At 42.9% G+C, this 19,673-nt stretch overlaps 1 protein-coding gene across 1 annotated transcript in view; it reads left to right on the plus strand.

The window, feature by feature from the left end:
- The window catches only part of LOC136775336 (neuroligin-4, X-linked-like), a 211,866-nt gene that overhangs the window by 141,382 nt on the left and 50,811 nt on the right, over positions 1 to 19,673 (plus strand). The window contains exons 7-9 of the mRNA XM_066730019.1: positions 435 to 642; positions 1,136 to 1,381; positions 18,627 to 18,778. Of these exons, the coding sequence (XP_066586116.1) occupies positions 435 to 642; positions 1,136 to 1,381; positions 18,627 to 18,778 (606 nt within the window). The remainder of the gene's footprint in view (positions 1 to 434; positions 643 to 1,135; positions 1,382 to 18,626; positions 18,779 to 19,673) is intronic.

Here is a 19,673-nt window from a genome sequence, read left to right on the forward strand (position 1 = left end):
GGGTGATCGAGAAATAAATCTTGCTCGTTCACCTCGCTTAAGCTATATATATATATATATATATATATATACATCTGTCCGTAATATGCACGGGTAATTATTACGTCAGACTGAAAGTGGAAGATTTTCGGATTTGCGAGTTTTCTCGTTACGAGGGAGAAACGGTACCAAAACGAGTCAGCTATACACACCACGGGCATTAGCGCGTGGTTCATTAACACGATTGCAGCGATTCCAGTTTACCCTATACACCGCGTCATTAGAATATATCCACGCCGGACCATCTCTCGCTCCGAGAAAATACGCTTAATTATAACGTGTGCATATACCATATTCCTAAGCAAAAATATGCTGGATTTCTAGACACACTTATCACCGTACACACACCACTCTCTGAAGTCTGCAATTAATTTAGTAAAATTTGCCGTTTCCAGACCACTGCCGAAAAAAGCTGAGCATGGAGCACCTATTACTAGTAATAACAAGTACGATCTACTCTTCGGGGTGACTACCAGCGAAGCACTGTGGAAATTTTCCGAGAAGGACGTTCAGCAGGGATTCGAGGGTGACAGGAGGGATAGGATAATTAGAACTTACGTTAGGAACGCCTACGTGTATCATCTGACAGAAATATTTTATACGGTATATATAATATATTTATATACAATCCCAATCCCTTGTCAGTAGTGACTTTCTTTATTGAGCAAGCCGATCGTTGATTGCAAAAAGCGATAGGAGAAACTCGATCAGTGCTTTCTGTTTTTTCATCGTAACGATACAAATAGCACAATCGTATCGACTGCAATATCGACATTTAACTTCAATGATGCATAGCCCAGGGTCTCTTGACTGTAATAAATATACGTAGCGTTATCTCTCCACGCATTCGTTTAACAGTCTATTTCGACAAACGCATCAAACGCGACAAATAAATAAAAACTTCAGACGCAATCATATTTTGGTTATTAAACAAAAAAAAAAGGTTAAATATTTGCATAGCGTGATTTCTCGTTCAACGATAAATCATTCCATCGTATAAAATCGTGCGATTTCCGATGGAAAATCTTGCTCCTATGTGTTTATTAATATATATATATATATATATATATATATAAATCGTTGGTTTCTTCCTCAGGTGGTAAACGAATACACGGACTGGGAAAGAACAGTTCAGCATCCGATAAACACGAAGGACGCATGTGTTCAGGCACTGAGCGATGCACAATTCGTGGCGCCATTGGTGCAGACGGGTGACCTTTTCACCCTGAGGCACAAGCGGAAGCCCAACGATCCTCCTGATCCCGAAGCCGAGAAAGAGCCGATGCCCAAGACGTACTTTTATGTCTTTGATTACCAGTCGAAGGACAGTGACTATCCTCAGGTAAGCGAAACAAAATCTCTACGCAATATTTTACAAGAATGGACCATCCACGTTTGCTCGAACAAAAGTCAAAAATACCTGGACCAATCGTCCAGTGCTGTGTAAGCTATACATATATATATTAGGGTGGTCGTTAAAAAAAAAAATTTGTTGACTGATCCCCAAAAACCACTAGTATTTGATGAGAAACTACAGTGGTTGAAACCTGTGGCTTGATAAATGATGGAAACACGTGCCTCATTGCGATCAAATATAATTTTCGAAGAATTTTACAGTTTTTCGCAGATAACTCATTAAATATTCGATTCTATGAAAAGATGCATATAACCTTTTCTCTGCAGAATTAAATTCTACATAATAAAGGTTCTATACATTTTTCTTCTAGAATGCATACTAATCGAGATATTCCTGAAAAATCGATCCTCTTGTTCGTTTATACACATTATATTGATATGTTTATATGAATAATTATTTTTAGTTTACCGTACAATTAACATATTTTATTAAATTAAGAGAAATAAAATGTGTAGCTACAGCGAAATAAGAATAACTACTCATTTGAGCATATGTCAATATAATGTGTATAAACGAAAAAGAGGATCGATTTTTCAGCAATATCTCCATTAGTATGCATTCTAGAAGAAAAATGTATAGAACCTTTATTATGTAGAATTTAATTCTGCAGAGAAAAGGTTATATGCATCTTTTCCTAGAATCGAATATTTAATGAGTTATCTGCGAAAAACTGTAAAATTCTTCGAAAATTATATTTGATCGCAATGAGGTACGTGTTTCCATTATTTGTCAAGCCACAGGTTTCAACCACTGTAGTTTCTCATCAAATACTAGTGGTTTTTGGGGATCCGTCAAAACTTTTTTTTTTAACGACCACCCTAATATATATATATATATATATATATATAACCATAATAATAATGCACGTAAGACCAGACAAGAAAATTGTTATTTTAATTAGAATCGCGTAACAGCTTCGTCCATCAGCGCTGATACCAATGCTTTGTGACGAGAAAATGCAAGATACGCAAACAAGTTTAGCGAATTCTAGCAACAACTTCAAGGCATGTAAATTATAAACTCTCTGTAGGAATTCGCTGTACTCGCCTACAGAGGGAGACAAGTTGAAGTATCTTCGCGCCGTTGGGAAACAATTTGGATAAACGCACAGGAGCTTTGGCGCGTGCAATGCGAAAATAATCTCGATAAAACATTGAAATTAGGTAAACTTCAATGCTCGAGTTGAACTCCTCGCGCTCGCTTGCCGTTGCTTCATTTGCATTTCGTAATGAAGATTCAACGTTCGTGTATAGAGTCGGTGAGCGTATTTTTGGGATTTGCTCTGAGAAATTCCGATTCTTTTGCTTAAAATGCGTTACACGATGGTGGTGTACAGTAGGGAGGGGGGGGGGGGGATCTTTATACGAGAGTATAAGACGGTCGTTACACGGGACCAAGGCAGCCAACTTGGCAGATATTGATTCCAGCTTCTGACGTGGTTGGTTGGTCGACTCCGTACAATAACCTGACCTCGCTCCGTTATAACATAATTTGTACATAATTGAACGTAAACACGCCGATAATTGGGAGTGATGTACCAAGAAGAGACAATGAGCTGGATAAGAGAGGAGAATGGCGTTGCGGGCTTGCCGGGAGTGCTGGGACTGCCTGGAGACGCCGTGCTGCTGCGACCATGCCATGTACAAAGATATAGCGTCGCTTACGCGAAACTGGACCTTCACGGCTAAAGCGTAATTGCCCGTCTAGCTAAACCCACACGCGGAACCTACTCGTTTCATCCTACGTTGGTATCCGCTGAAACTCGACTCTTCGCAACCACCCATTAACCCAGCTCAAACTTTCAACCACGAAAAGAACTTTCGTTCAGCGTTTATTTGCAAAGAGCTGCAAGCCTCTTTCATCTTGTGCCACGCCGCGATCAAATTCGCACTGTATATGTATGTATATCAGGATGTTGGACGTGGAGACCCCGACGTCTGAAAATTGTCCCGCGAGATCCAATTGCCGTGCATTTATTAATTTGTATATCTCATATATGTATGTATATAGGAATTTTAACGATTGCTGCGGATGACGATTAATTGATGCGATTTTAATTCGCTGTAGGTACTTCGGATCTGGATATGAAAAACAATAGACTGTGGCTCGGTGCAACGATAATACTGTATAACAACGAGGTGAACAGAAATTACATGATTTACGACGTTCTATTGGTCGCTTAATGACCCGATGCGTCTGTAGAATTCGAGCGCTCATCGGTGGTGAACAATAATTGAAATGTCGGACAAGCTATAAATCTACGTAGAATATATCATGCTCGGGCATTATTAGATGCAGCTTGATATCACACTGATTCCGAAATAGTGCGAAGAAATGTCCAAATGTTTTGTTACGATGAAAATAAAATACTGTGCATGTGTATACATATGTATATGTGTAGTGTAGAAGAGTCGAAACAGATAAAATACACAGCATATATACGGTATGTTAAAACGAAACGCGTAATATCGAGCGAATTATTGACAGTGGGTCGCGATAGGCATTCTCGCGTTAAGTGGAAGAACCATTGCAATGGCTCGGCGGCCAACTCGCCAAATACTGGGACGAATCGTGAGATTGGCCCATTTTTGTCATCGATAAGTTTCCCTCGCGTATGATTTACCGAGCTGCACGTAAACGCGTAGAAACGATGCCCTAGGAGCGAAGTTTCAAACGAGTTTAAAACTTTGAATTGCAACAAGAATGGGAGGAGCAGCGATCGTTATTTCTACTGGCCGGGTAGTGAACGTCAAGAAACTGGATGCGTAATTCTATAACTTATCCAGCCAGAGTTATACTACTACTAATTTATGCATGGCTTCTTACTTCATTTACGCCCCGTGAAAATAAACATTGGTTTCCGAGAAAGTGTGTGTGCGAGATAGCAGCGAATTGCTCGAAACGAGATTTTCAATCGTTAATTTAGCAACTGTATAAACTATTATATAGGCGTAAGCAGTGCTCTGGCAGCGTTAGAACGAAACGAAGCAATTGTTTCTGCTGGTGCCAGCAGCGCGATGCATAATAATTTATCCCGGGCTGTGAATGAATATTTCTATGTAAATGGATATAAATATATTTATCGTAATGCATTGTTATACGTATATATTAGTGCATAGCTGGCCTTGGAGGAGCGCCGAAGCAATCCCATCCGAAAGGTTGTGCAAAGTTTGATAGCTTTGGTAATAAAATCGTGGAAAGAGAGGGAAGAAGAGAAATGGGAAGGATTCCTTTCCTCAATTTATTCGAGCAGTGATTATTTGGATAAATTGAAAAATAAATTCGAATAAGCCGGTAAATTTGAGTCGGAGAAGATAGGGGCAGGGAAGTTGGCAAGTGGATTTGTGTATGCGCGTTCCACACAGCCATTGGAATTTTCATTCAAGTAGCGTGAATCTTGGTATCCGCGTTGTTTGCCTTCCCATCCCGTCCACTCGAGCTCTCTTTCTGCGCAGCCGATCAATTTCCCAATTATACGAAGACGTCATCGTCGTCCTCGTCTTCGACTTGGTCGTCGTTGCCTCGGAAAAGACAAGTACAGCTTCGAGGTAAAGCCGACTGCGAGGCCGAGAACAGAAAAAAGGAATAAACGATGACTTAAGAAGAAGGAGAATGGGACGTGGCGTTATCAGAAACGCGGAAACCCGATGAGAGCGGGCAAAAACGCGATCGCATCCACGGAACAATTTAGTGCAAATTGGAATTCGAATGGAGTCCTAATGAGCGACCTGGACTTGCTTGGAAATACCATCGAGAGCACAGCCCCATTGCTTTAATTCGTATTATTGTTTCTGCATGACGAGTGTATAGCTGCAGTACCGACACTCGATCGCTCTCTGTGAAAAAATATTCAAACTTTGTCCAATTTTCAAATTATCTGCCACCATGCAGCGTGCGGTAAAAGTCCACCTATTAAAAATGATGAAACCGCGTCATGCCGAGAATTCGACCGTCGAGAGATTCGTAAGATGAATATAGTTGGAGAAACTCGTCCAATTTCTTTTTCTTATTTTTTCATAAAACTTTATTTGCGGGACAAAGAAGATGCGAGAAGTGGGAGAGAGTGGGGGGGGGGGGGGAGGGTGGAAAATTCTATCACAGATTCCGTTGACTGATTATGAAAATCTTCGTAAAAAGTACAGGAAAAGTACTTTTGTACACAGTTTTGCAGAGTTGCTGAAGGCAAACGCGCATTAATTCTTAATGCCGTTGCGGGACGAGAGACCTAAATTTACATGGCGATAACTTCAGCGCACCTGATGTATGAAACGCGTATTATAGCGACTAATCGCGAACGCTATTATCTCACGTTTGTTTATTTCCAAGCAAAAGTTATTAGTATGCCTCGCGAGCAGAATTATGCATGTCGGTATCACGCGTGACGAGCAAAGCAAAAAGGGTCACGTTCGTTCGTTTCCTTGGCAACGCACAGCTTTTATTTTATTATCACTGCTATATATACAGTGTCAGTGGAGCACGCTACAAATTTTCACTTTAAGATTCATAAAATATATATATATATATATATATATATATACACCACGCGTCGATTTAGTAACTCGAGCCAATATATTCAAACATCAGCGGCTAATGCCTCTCAGCCACCTCATAATTCCACCGATGAATTTAAAGCACCGCGGCTATCCTTACAGATTTTTCACGCCAACTCATCAAACTTGGAACAAGAAGACACCGAGCAAACGAAAAATTACAAAGTCCCGTAAAGTTTTCTTCATCCGTGAGCCAACCGAAAGATTTGCTCGTTCTAAAAAAGGGGAGGAAACTTTAAACTGTTTTCTGCAAATTAAATTAGCCACGATCTTCCACCACAACAGACAAAAGAAAAGGAGAAGGAAAAAAGAATAAGGAGGAGAAGAGAAAAAACAGCTACATAACTCTTGCTGCGTATAATCCAGGAAACGAGTCAGTCGGGAGGAACAGTTTCTGTCTGTAAGAAAATTTTTTCATACATTTTCCACGAGAAAATAAGTCCGGTGCAATAAATCAAAGACAGGCGGTTACGAGAAGTGTAAACAAAAGATCGTGCTTTCAAGATATATACCATGGCAGGGATAAAAATAGAAATTAATTTAAAATGCCCCCTTTAAAAATAGAGACCGAGAGTTTCGGTGTAAATTATGCTTTTCATCGGGAAATGATTAATGGGGGAATGCCCTGAGCGACGCGAGCTTTGAGCAAGCTGGAAAAAAATGATGGAGGTGAGCTGGCTGGAAAAATAGTTGGTTGCGAAAATGCTAAGGAAAATCCATTTGTAAGTAAACAGGAAGGAGCATTGTTGCACTTATGGGGAGCGTGACGAGACTGGGGAGCTCTTTCAACGTACCTTCGGGATCTTGTTCAACGTCTTGTACATTCTCATACATGCTCCCCGATACCCTAAGTATGTGTGACTAGATGAATCGCACGCTAAAATCGATGCGTACGAACAAATATATGCAAGGTCTTGGGTGAAAAGCTGCAATGTACACAAATACATGTATAGGGAGCCGAAGCCTCGAGTACAGCGATGCTGAGCTGCAATGGAGAAACTTGGTAACATATCTATATGTATATATATGGTATATTGCCTTATCTCCCGAATATACTACAATTTGCACACACACACACACACGTATATCTCAGCATAAAGGGAGGAGCGCAGGACGAGACTCGTCGCGAAGGAATTTTTTTCAAAGAACCTCAATCTCTTCGACGACCGAGACTCAATTTTTGGGAGACCGAGAAACTTAATTGTACGACGTTACACGAGATACTTTTGAAAAGGGAAGCAAAAAACCTGAGTGGATCCGCAGGTTTAGTTGTGCGCGGAGCGATAGCGATCTGGACAGTGGATGGGGTAGGAAAATACTGAGCTAGGAGAGGAGGGGGGGGGGGTGATTTGGAGCGAAGGGATAAACAAGGTCTGGAATTCGTCGAGTCTCGGAGTATCTCTGTCGAATCGAAGGACGTAAAAAAAGCTTTTAAAAAGTCCATGTATATATAGTAAGAGAGCCCGAGTTCAGTCGTTTTGGGTCGCTTTCCCGAAATGGACGAGGAGACATCAAACAGTGCGACCGCTGATAGATTCCGGACGTCGATTCGCAAATCCTGGTGGAATCGATGCTCCGGATACTTGGCAAATCCTTCAGCGCGATCTTCGAGACGAATTTCGTTCGGGTTGTAGGATCGATGAGAGCCGCCGCAATGTCCGTTTTCACTTTGGCGAAAGATTACAAGCAGCTTTTCCTAGCCCGGAAAGCTTTTCGTGAACCCGCTACGAGTCCCCCCCCCCCCCCACTCCACAACGTTCCACTCGCTTGGGAATTGCTACGGAAAATGCTTTTCCGTTTTCTCAATGGCGATTACGGGCCAGACGCGAGATAGAACGCGCGTGAACGTGATGGGAGTGCCGGACGAGTAAAATAATTCGCGCGATATAATTCCGAATCCTCTTCCGCGCCAAAGCGAGACAATTTTTCCGAGCAAACGCTCGTATACCCTCCATGCTGCAAAAATCGACCCATTAGGAGCTTAATTCAGCGTGGAGCGAATCATTATTCGTTCCAAGGACGCGCAAGGTGAAACTTTTCTTAATTAGTGGACACGGGAAATGCCTTCGACAGGATGAAAAAGTCGGGCACGGTTAATTGTCACGAAGAACTTGGGACGAAGCCGATTTCACGAATATGTATGTGTGTGTGTGTGTGTGTGTGACGAAGGACAAAACGATTGCCAGACCTTCCAAACTAAACATTTGACGAAACTGTGTACAATTTACATAGTTCCTTGGAGCACGTTGCAACTTTAGACAATGCGGAATGTCAGCGTTCCGCTTGACGTAAGCAGCCACCGCCCAAGGAGTACACAACTGATCTCGCTTGAAATTCTCTTTGGCAAGTTTCAATTTGATTGCGCACATTTATCGATCCATCAGCTTTTTCCTCGTCGAATAGCGAGGACACAATATCGTTCTGCATGATAATTATTACAATTAATGCTCGCTGATGGGACTGTTTATTCGCGTCGACTATCGAATTTTATGAGATTTCAGGGATAGATATATCCAAGAGTCTCCACTGTGCAAATTTCCTCGCGTGGAATCGCGTGGGAAAGTGAAACTAGACGAGGAAAAAATTGAGTTTCGTGGGGATAATGATAGTGGCGTAATTACAGGGTGTAATTTAATCGTGGAGAGCAGGGAACGGGGGTGGTGGGAGTTGGGTCCGTCGCTATACTGTAGAGGCGAGGCGGGAAAGGTGAAAGAAAATAAGGAATTCGGTTGCACATTTGCGAGGAACGGAGTTGAGTGGGGTATTGCCAAGTATAGCGCAGGAATGAGCGTTACTACCGCGCCACTCGGCGTGATTGCTATTTCTCCATTTGGGTCTGGGAATACGAGAAAACTTGTGCTGGGAAAGGGGAGCTGTGTTCGCGTACGACTCGTCCTCGTTCCCCGGAAGAGACAGTGGGTGGCCAAATAGAAACCGGAAGGCGAATTTTCACTCCAAAGGAAATCAGTCGTCGTGCTACTACACTTTTCAAGGGGATCCGTCTAGTCCCATCCAGCCGTATTTCGCTTTTAGCAAATCGGAAAATAAGGAAGACGAATAACAAGAGCCCCGCCTATATACACCTCTTCCCTCGATCTCCTGTACATTCATATATGTACATATATGTATGTGGCTGTCTTTTTTAACACTAGATTGCCCCAAGAAGTCATTTTGGCTGCTTTTTAATTTCTGTCAGAGAAAAATATCTATATAATAATAGAATTTCTTAGGATTTTAAGACTTTATACAAGCTTATGTATAAGAAGTCTTAATATTCTAAGAAATTCTATTATTATAAACACTTTTTTTCCAACTGAAATTAAAAAGCACAGTCAAAATGACTTTACTTCTTCGGGCAATCTAGCGTTAAAGAAACATTAGCATTGATATTTTAAAAGTATATTAATTTCAGACATTCTTAAATTACTTTAATCCTCTCGTATTACTCTAATATATAATTTCCAATATTCTCCAATTTACCCGAGAGCCAACGCGTGATATGCCTTTCCGATGAATTTTTTTCCCTCCACCACCATATCTCCTCGACGTTCGTTATCGTTATTAGCGCGAGGGAATTTTATTATCGTTATTATTCTTGCCGGTTTACGATTATTTATCTTAAAGAAAAGGTGGAGAGACGGACTTTCAGGGGAAAGGAATTCACATGGCAAAGCGTTGCTTTTTGCGAGAGGTCCCGCAACACTTCTCGTCGCTAAATCGCTGAGTAAGGAAGGTAGAAAACGAGAGCCCCAACCTCCAGCTACAAAGCTGTCCGTGCGAGACCATCTACGTCACACACTGGCCTCTCTTTATTTTTCCCTCTTCCGATAATCCACCTCCCGACTAAACTTACCATTTCGCTCAAATTTATTTGTCCACGTTGAACGCGAGTCGAAGAATCGTTCGAAACCAAATTTTTAGCACTATGCATAATCCACGATCCGTCCACTTTGGTTTTTCATTATAAAAATTGCACTTGATTCGCGATATTCGCGAGGATCGAATTTTGAGTATACGATGTATAAAAATGGCGAATTGGACGAGAGAGCGGGAAACAGTAGTTTTCTTGCGAATGATATTGTTATCGCTGTATATGTATAGTTATTGGCTCTTGGAATGTTATTGGTCAGTTAACGATCGTTGACAATAATGGCGAGGGAACTGTCAGTGGACTCGTAAACGTTATTGACTCGATAACTACTTTTTACAATCTGTTACAAGGCAATCGGCCGCGCGTTCGAACCACGTAAAAAAGCGCGGTGAGAAAAATTCGCCAAGTTGGGCAAAAATCCCTTTGGAGCTGGCTGAAATTTTAAAAAGAAAAATCGCAAGAAACTTATACAGCTGCGTGCATATGGACGTCGTTAGCATGTCAGCACTGGCAATAACGTACGTCATTCACCACGCGTTACTCCTATATTCGGACAGTAGTGCCACTCGTTACGTACTATTGGCAGTCGTATACAGTGTTGCCATTGTTCTGCTTAAACCTCACATTTTTTCTAATTTTTCTTCAGTTTTTCCACGAGCGCAAGAAGCGAGTTCACAATGTGTCTCGTCGGTTTACTGAAATTTTCCACCGAAACGAGACCCCGTTAAATAAACGAGGGAGCCATGCATGGTAAATTGTCAAAATACCACGTATGAACGCAATTAAAACGCGTATATAGGTACATATATACACAGTGCTGTTGAAAAAGGACTCTAGGCCTTGCTCGAGTCCCCGAAACAATGGCCATAACAATCGCAGATTTGTATATATATACATATAGGTATATACCTTACAGAATGAGAGAGACAAATAGACCGCAATCAAGGTAAAAGGTTCGTGGCCCATTCTTCCAGTCCGTGAAAATTTTGTAAATCGTGGTCTTAAGCTTTCGCCCCTTGAAAGGTATCACTGGAAAAAGCGATTGCTCAATCAATCGCTCCCCGGCAAAGTGGACCGATTCTAAAAGTTCCCTAATTTATCAAGCTAACAAAGTATATAGCCGAGCGGAGTAGCGTTATATGTGACAAAATCAGGTTAGCCGCTGGCAAAAAGGGAGCCTAAAGTAGTTTGAAGCACCTATTACGACCCTTGTTTTCGACAATATGATCGGGCCTGTCAACTGATCTGGCGTCTGGCCAAAATCTCAGCGTCGACTCAAGAATAACTCTCCGATAGAATTCCTCCTGATCCTCCGAATCCTCTCGGTAACAACCTCCGCAGCTTCACTCAAACTTAAAAATACCATTCGAGTGTCTCTGGCAACGCCAATTATCCTGCACCAATTCATTACGAATCTGACAATAAACTTTGCATTTCTCGCGTGTTCGACGACCCCCCCCCCCCCCCTCCCACTTTCTCCGCTCATTAAATTGGATTCCATCCAATTAGAGCTTCTCGCGAAATGGCGTGTACCGCTTTTATTTCCGCTAGTTTACATCGCGGATTACATCTTCGATTGGCCAAGGTTTATCCAATTATCGCGCAGATCCGGACAAAGTTTGCCGATTTCAAAGGCAGCTGCGCGAGGCGGCGAATCGCTTTTATTTAGCCGCGAGCATGCTTTGTCCATCGGAGGAGATTGAGGAATTTGCTGGAATGCTCGCTCGGCTATGGTTTGCGTCTCGCTATCGTCGTGTTCTTCGGGTTTGTATATGCATATATATATATATATATATATATAGGGATGTTCCTTGGCGAAGCGTGCACTTGGAGAACGGGAAATTTTGCTGAGCTGTGTATGACGACGGAAGTAATAGGCAATGGAGACAATTCCGCACAGTGACCTCGGGCATTGTTCCCGAGGGACCCGTGAGTAGATCCGAGTGCATTTCCGCTACCGGGAATCGGACCCATTTCGCGTCCAGTGGACGAAAAAGCGAGCACGGTTAGCCGAGCCGCGAACCTTTTCCATTTAAATTTAAATCCACGTCTGTGTATGCATCAGGCGTCACGCGTACTGATTCTCCGGCAAAAATAGAGAAATAAAAAAATGGCAAGGGAGGAAAAAAAGGGAGAAATCAAGATCGCCATTGGTGAAGCGTGAAAGCTCCTAGGAAACTCGTTACTTCGCTGTCGTTGGCTCATCGTCGATCCGGCCTCGTCGCGCAACGCCATTGTCAAAAAATACACGTGCGCCATATAACGTCGCTTATACTTTATCGCCATTCCAGCAGGGAACAAAAACACCAATAAAGACTGCGAAATTTACATTAATGGCGAAAGTGGCGAACGACGTTAAAGCGCGAATGATTAAATATCTGCGAGATGTATGGAATACTCTCTATTATTATACTCTCTACTATATATATATATATATATATATATATATATATATATATATTAATCAAAATGGCGACTCGAACGGATCGTCAGATTAGCATTCTGGACCAATAAAAATCGTGCGGTTGCAAATTTTAAGGACGAGCGGTGTCATCGAGTAGAATAATCCGGTTGTTCTCCAGGCTATATATATATATATATATATATAGATCCTGAGAGTCCATCAGGGCAACGCGAAACTCGCTGTAAATTTGAGCGAGATAAGGAAAGTTGGCGATTAAAAAAGTGGGGAATCGTGATAGGGGCGATGATTAAAAGCATTTATCGGCACCCATTGATTTTCAAGCTCCCAGTGCGGAGGCTGATGGTCGCTCGAGGGCTAAAAAAAACAACTTGATTATGCTATCCCGGGAACCGTTGGTTCCCTCGCGCGCGCTCGCGCGGGCACTAGAATTTTTGCGCTGAATAATAATTCCACGGATTAAAGTTATCATTAAAAACAAGCATTATAGCCGTTAGCCCCGAGCGATTTTCAGGCTTCTAATTGGTAAGCGAGAGGGGCGCGGAGCGTAGAGCCGAGGGTAGTTTTGCTGAAAGTAGAAAAAGATTTCACGTCGGCCAAGAATCCCCGGGGTAGTTTAAAGCTGCTTTCGTCGCGTAATAAAAGGGACGGGGTTTGAAAGGAAAGGAGGGGAAAGTGCGAGAGTAACTGAGATGTCTGAGGGGTAGGAGGGAAGGGGGTGAGGTTAGGAAAGGGTGGAAAAACGGGTGTGCGCGGGGGTTGGCGGGATTCGTCGGACGGTAAAGCGAACGTGTTTACTGACCTAACACGGTTAAGGGCGGAAAACGGAGTGTCTATTGCTAGGGCGCGGCGAAATAATAGCGAATAAAACAGACCCTGGGATTGCTTTAGCTTTTCGAGCTGGCAGACCTCAACGAGCTTCTGTCGGAAATCCAGATGGCACATAACTGCGGAAGATTCTTCCTTTTCCCTCTTCAACAACAGTCGCCTCTTTTTATCTCACTTTATACGTCCATTCTTCCATCCACGCTATTCCTCTGTTTTCTATGTTCGCCTCCTCACCCCCACCCCCCCCCCCCCCACACTCCCCATATCTCCACCAACTCACCTGCGAGCTTTGGCAAACCTTCCAACGGCACTGGCTACGAGCTAAAGCGAAAGTAAATTGGCTCCACGGAATCCTCTTCAGCTAACTTCACCCTCTGACTAATCGCCCCCAAAGAAGTGCTTATTTACTGTCGAGGAAATATACACCTAAAAATCCAGAAATTAATTAAAAGTTCGCTCGATGCTCGACTATCTCTTTTCGTCAAAGTTACTACGTTTCGAGTTTTTCGTGCAAATTTCTTATTCAGAGATTTCTCTCGCGAATATTCCTGGAGGATTTGTTTATTTATTTGCCGTTGTAGCTCAGTGTGGATTGATCTATTTTAAGGGCGAATAGTGATTTTTGACTCTATCAGAGAAAATTTCTTCCTTCAAGTTTTATCATATTCTGTCAGATGGTGCAATGGAGTAGAGGATGTGGGAGTCGGCGAATAGAGGACACGTGGTAAGGGCACGTACACACTGTCGGGAATCACGAAGGAAAGAGTTTTGCGTTGATTGATCTCGGCCGAAAAAAGGAAGGATCGTGAAAAGTATTGGAGAAAATCTGGCGAATCCTGAAGGGAGGACCGGCAGAACCTTTTTTCTCTGTTTTTCTTTTGTTCCTTCGTTTCCTTTTTGTTTTCACTTTAGTCTATCTCGTTTGGACTTTTGGGGTCAACCGTGAAAAAGTTGACGGGTGCAACTTACGAGTGGGTCTTCCACATCTCCACCCCCCCCCCCCCACCCCCTCCCACGCAGTACTCGTCGACGGTGAACAAGTTTTTTTGCATGCACATCCTGAAAGACACCGCGTCGATATTCGAAAATTGCTTCGGAACTTTTTCAATTGGAAAACTCGAGAGTTTTCCTTGCTTATCGGCTTAATTAATTAGTACTCGTTTGATTAATTCCAATGGAACGCATTAACAGCATTGGTTCAACAGGCATCCGTTGCTTCAGTGATGATAAAAGTGGCGATAAAAAATGTACAGCGTTCTCCTCCAAATATGAATGATCGAATCCAAGGACGAGCAAGGTGGCTGAATGGTTGACATAGTAGAAATTAAAAAAAAAATAGAAATTGGATAAATTATGATTAGCTCGTCCCATGCAGCATCGGACCCAAGGTGAAGGCATAGGGATGGTTCGTAGTTGGATTGCCGAGCGCCGCGATTTGCGTTCAGGGCAACCCCTCTCCATATACATACATATATATGTGTACAATTTGCCAAAGGAAGTTTGCGAATCCGTGCGCGCACGCCGTGTATAGCGAACGCCGGAGGTGACGACACCGTCACACAAGCCGTTAAAGTCGTCGCTCTGATGGTAATGACTACGTAATATACCTGCAGGCCCTCCACTTCATCCTAGTCTGATATTAACTGCGCATTTCTTGCCAGTCTACTAACTTGAGCGATTAGAGCAACTTTTGCCTACGATTCGACCGACCGAAACTTTCGCCATGCACTTGACGTATCACTCAACACGGAAAATACCTAATTAACCACGGCTAATTATGAGCCCGATAGATGATATAATTCTCGTCGAAGGAGCAAAGACAAATAATTCCTCCGATTTGCCAATAACAATTTGCTCGCATCGAGGGGAAGCCTCGATCAATTTTATCGAAATATTCAAACGGTGTTTCTTTTCCCCGACCAAATGCACATCCAGAGTCATTGTATTCGTCTCTCGTATACATACATATACATATATATATATACCGTTGTCTGAGACACGATCCAAATTGTACATAATTGCCGAGTGTTGGATTTACAGAAGCAAGTAATTACATCCGATTCGCAACGGAGAATCGTCCTATCATAAAGCATTTGATCGTGGTTTCGCATTCTGCCAAGTTTACCGATTAAATTTCAAATTCACCTATTATTACAGCGTTACATTTGTTGCCTTTGCAATCTCCCTGAAACGTCTGACTTTTATTCGACGCTTGCTTCAATGTTTTCACTGGTGAAAAAAAAAATAAACATTCCTTCGGTGTGGAAAAAGCTCGGTGAAATTTTAAGAACAATATATTATATCACATTAAAGCAGTATTTGCTTTTAGTTAAAAGCAAAGTGCTGTTCGCATAAAAACCTTACTTTTTCAACTTTAAAAATTAACAACAGCACCGGAGGTACACTATCGCATTTGAATAAAACTTTTTCCCTCTCCCGCTGACGTCTTAAAAGTAAAACTCGAACCAAAGCCTATTCTCCATTTTCCTCGTAGTTTATTAAATTTGTTAAAATCTTGCTCCAATTGTTTTCGCTTATACTCACGAGATTTCCCCTAATGAAATATTTTATACGCCATAAAAGAAAATGAAAAAGAGGCTATATCTGGCATAAGCCACGAAATTAGTCTTACGCCGGCTTAATTGTAGCACGTGTTCGTTAATACTACTCTATCTGGGGAAGCTTCGCGAGCTCGGAAGATTTAATGAGGTCCCTTGCGAGCCCACTCTCCCTCTCTCTCTCTCTCTCTCTCTCTCTCTCTCTTCCACGGCAATGGTATAATGTGCCGCGAAACACCTGAATACATACATCTGTCCGCAACTACTCGTCATTATTCTCAACGCAAATCCAGAGCGAGCCGCAAACTTCAGCAGACGCAATTACACCACGCGACCGTGTTAATAAGCGAAATGATTTTGCCGCAAAGTGAAGGGGAAAAAGGAGGAGGTAATGGTAATTTGCCTCTCGAGTGGCATGAATGAAGGGGAGTGCCGTGGTACAGTCTCGCCATTCGTCAAGCAATCTGTGTGTGTGTGTGTAGCAAAGTCGATTAAAAGAGTTAAGACTCTTTTCCCGAAACCGTATCTATATATATATATGTGTACGTGTGATGGGAAACTGCTCTTATCACCCCATCCCGCAACTATATATATTCACACACACACACACACGGCGCGCAGAGGGAAAAGTTGGCAAAACGCAGGGAGGTTGTCGAACACGAAGAGAAAACTACGCTCGTTCCAATGGGACAATGAGAGAAATGTTGGAAAGCAAATCCAAAACGAGAGCTGCCGGGGCAAGCTCGTGTCGGTTATTCGTCACTGTCCGGACGCCCCGCGGTGGTTTATCCAAGTTGTTTCGCCAACTGGATTTCGTCATTGTCGAGAAGGTAGAGAACGGCCCTTTTGGATGTACGAGCACCACTGCCATTAATTTCATTACGGAGCGAGCCTCGATCCGGAAATTGGAGCGATCCACGCCGTGGTGATCGATGTCCTCGAATCTTCCAAGGTGCGCCACTCTCGCTTAGCCCCTTGCCCCTCTCTCCTTTCTCTCTCTCTCTCTCTCTCTCTCTCTCTATATATATATATATATATATATATGTGTATGGGAGGAATCGAACCGATCGCTGCCTGTTCCTTCTACAGTAATACACACACACACACACACACAGGTACAACTTTCCAACCCTCCTCCTTCCAACAAACCTTTTGCCTTTAAATTAGATACAGATGCGAAACACTTTCTGCACCAATCATCCCCCCTCCTTTCCAAACACTTTATTCACAATTCCATAGATGAACCTCGTAAAATATCGCTCTGGGAGCATATAGATATATAGTTATATAATTTCCCATCGAGACGTGGCAAATATTCTAGCTGTGTGTGTGTGTGTATTATAGAAATTATTGTTTATATATATATATAGCGTACGATTAGGAAAGGAAGCCGAAGAAAATGTGATTGCGTGAACGAGTCGGGTGAATCCCTGAAGCCCCAATCAGAAGCGTGTCCTTACCGGACGTAGTCGCGAGGGAACCATTTCCGAAGAGTCCCGCAGATACACGGTCTTCCTTTCTGCACTGTAGGAAGGGAACACGACCAAGGTGATAAACACGTTCCAATCAAAGAGCGGGCTCTTAATGAAAAGACCAGGATCTTTCTCTTTTCTTCTTTCCTCGACGTTATCTGTCTTCGTCAGTATCCTTATACACGGATAAACCGTATACGTTTATATCAGAAATCCCCCAATAATGGTACCGCTTACCTGTAACCATTGAACATTTATCGAAGCAGGGATAAAACGAAACTCTCTCTACTTATATGTTGTGTATATATATATATATATAGCCCTCTTCCCTTTTCTCCTGTAGCAATTGGGATAACGCATGACGTAACGTATAAAGCTAATTCCGCCGGCGTGCACCGAAAAGGGACTGGAAGAATTTTCTCGTTTTGCGCGCAAAAAAAAGAAACCTAACGTATATATATATATATAAAGAAAAAAGAAGATCGCTAAAGGTTGAAACGAGCAGTAAAAAAACGGTAATGCTGACGGAGGTCGAGCGCCTTTGTGAAACAGCCATAAAGGCTGCTATGACGTAAGCTCGCAGGATTTGCTGAGATTTCACGTGGCGACGTATCGTGCGCAGCTTTGCTCATTTTTAAGACGAGTACCCGTGTATGTATATATATATATATATATATATATATATGACTAGGAGGCAAAGCTTTTCGCGATCAAAGCTCGATTCTGACAGTTTCGCAGCATTTCCCTCATTTCGATCCAATTTGCATATCCATTAGAGCGAGAGGCTCTCGATGAAAGAGTGAAATTCATCCTTCGCACTAGTTTGCTGTGCTCGTTACAGTATATGGTAATGGGGGGGGGGTTCATAGAACGACTCGCCATTTCGCATTCGAACGTACAGAACTGCACCCGCAGTGATATAAGTAGCTTAAGGGAAGGTTTAGTTGGGTGATGCACGACGGAGACGATGCAGACGCGCGAACAACAGGTGCGTAAAAGGCTGCTGAGCTACGCGCTTCGTTACGGCATCGCGAGGATTAGGGGAAGATGACGTGAGAGAACAAGCGGCGCCAGACGCAGTTACGGAGCGTCGCCCGCTTCGTTTTCGAGCTTCGCGCCAACGCGGACGTAATAATTCCCAGCAAAGGACTTACGCATCAGCTATTGAAACGCGCGAGCTCGCCTCTAACGTGTCCACAATAACTCATCTCTCTCTCTCTCTCTCTCTCTCGACGACTGAATCCACCGCGATACCCACCGCACCCGTCGACCGGGATTCTTAGGATTTATAACGCGGAGACTGAGCACCCTTACCAAACACCAGCCCTTTCTACTTAAACTCTGTTAGAGCGAGCAATCAATGAAACACCTGCGAGAAGTCCCGCTATTCAACGATAATTACCCGAATTGCCATGAGAAAGCTCCTGTAGTCTCCGTGAATTCTAAACAGACGCGATTCTATGTTGCAGAAAGCTGGATCCGTGCATGGCGAAGAGCTGCCTTATGTATTTGGTGCTCCGTTGGTGGATGGCTTTGGCCACTTTTCTAGAAACTACACGAAAGCGGAGGTCGGCCTCTCGGAGAGCATCATTCAGTATTTTGCTAACTTTGTTAGGACGGGGTAAGTATAGTTTTGTGAGTTTTTCTTGTAGAGTGCAGTGTATATGTATATATATGATTTGAATTTTGCGTTGATGGAGAGTTTATGTGGTCGATCGATTTACCACGCGGCGGCAAATTAAGCAGGCAATTGCTTTACCGAGCGAATGCAGATTCGTTTCATTTTTCGGGCGAGACGAAGCCAATTGGCGCTGGAAGAATCGGCGAAAATGTTCGTTTTTTGCACTCTTTTAGCAATAAGCCGCAGCAGGCAGGGTCTCGCGTGCCGTACTGCCGCACCACTTGCGTGGAACCAATTTGCGAACTGGCGCAAAAAAAGTCCAGTGCGCGGAAAGGTCTAATTTTCCATATTCATGAAGAAGTGGCAAGGGGGAGGGTGCGCTGATGCTGCTGGAGCCACACCGAATAGGGACAACCGAGCACTGGCGAACCTCGCCGCGACTAGATTAGAGAAAAAATATTTTTCGAATTGCCTATACCACCTGCCACATCCATTTTTTACCAGCAATTCTCGATAGAACATGCCAGATCAAACTCGAATTCACTCGCGCGACCTACCGAGTCTCGTGATTCTTCCAACCCTGCAATGGCGGACCATCGAATTCGTTTGAAAAATTAAGACGCGAGTTTGGCAGAGGATCCATATAAGCTGTATATATATATATATATGTATATGTATGGATATATAGACACCGCGTGATTTTCTTTCTTTCAATTGGCCTCCTTTCTTCTCGCTCATCTCGTATTTAATGGCATGCTACTGCTTTAAAGTTGGCATTTTTGAATTTTTAATTGGCATGCAAATTCTCGTTTTAATGACAGGCCACTGGCATAGAAGTAATTATAAGCGCGAAAAGAAAAAACAAAACGTGCGAAGTGGCATCTTTCCTTGCCAG

This window comes from Prorops nasuta, unplaced genomic scaffold, assembly GCF_024137725.1.
Source record: "Prorops nasuta isolate Cenicafe-Biocafe unplaced genomic scaffold, Cenicafe_Pnas_1.2 PNAS00008, whole genome shotgun sequence".
Classification (NCBI taxonomy): Eukaryota; Metazoa; Arthropoda; class Insecta; order Hymenoptera; family Bethylidae; genus Prorops; species Prorops nasuta.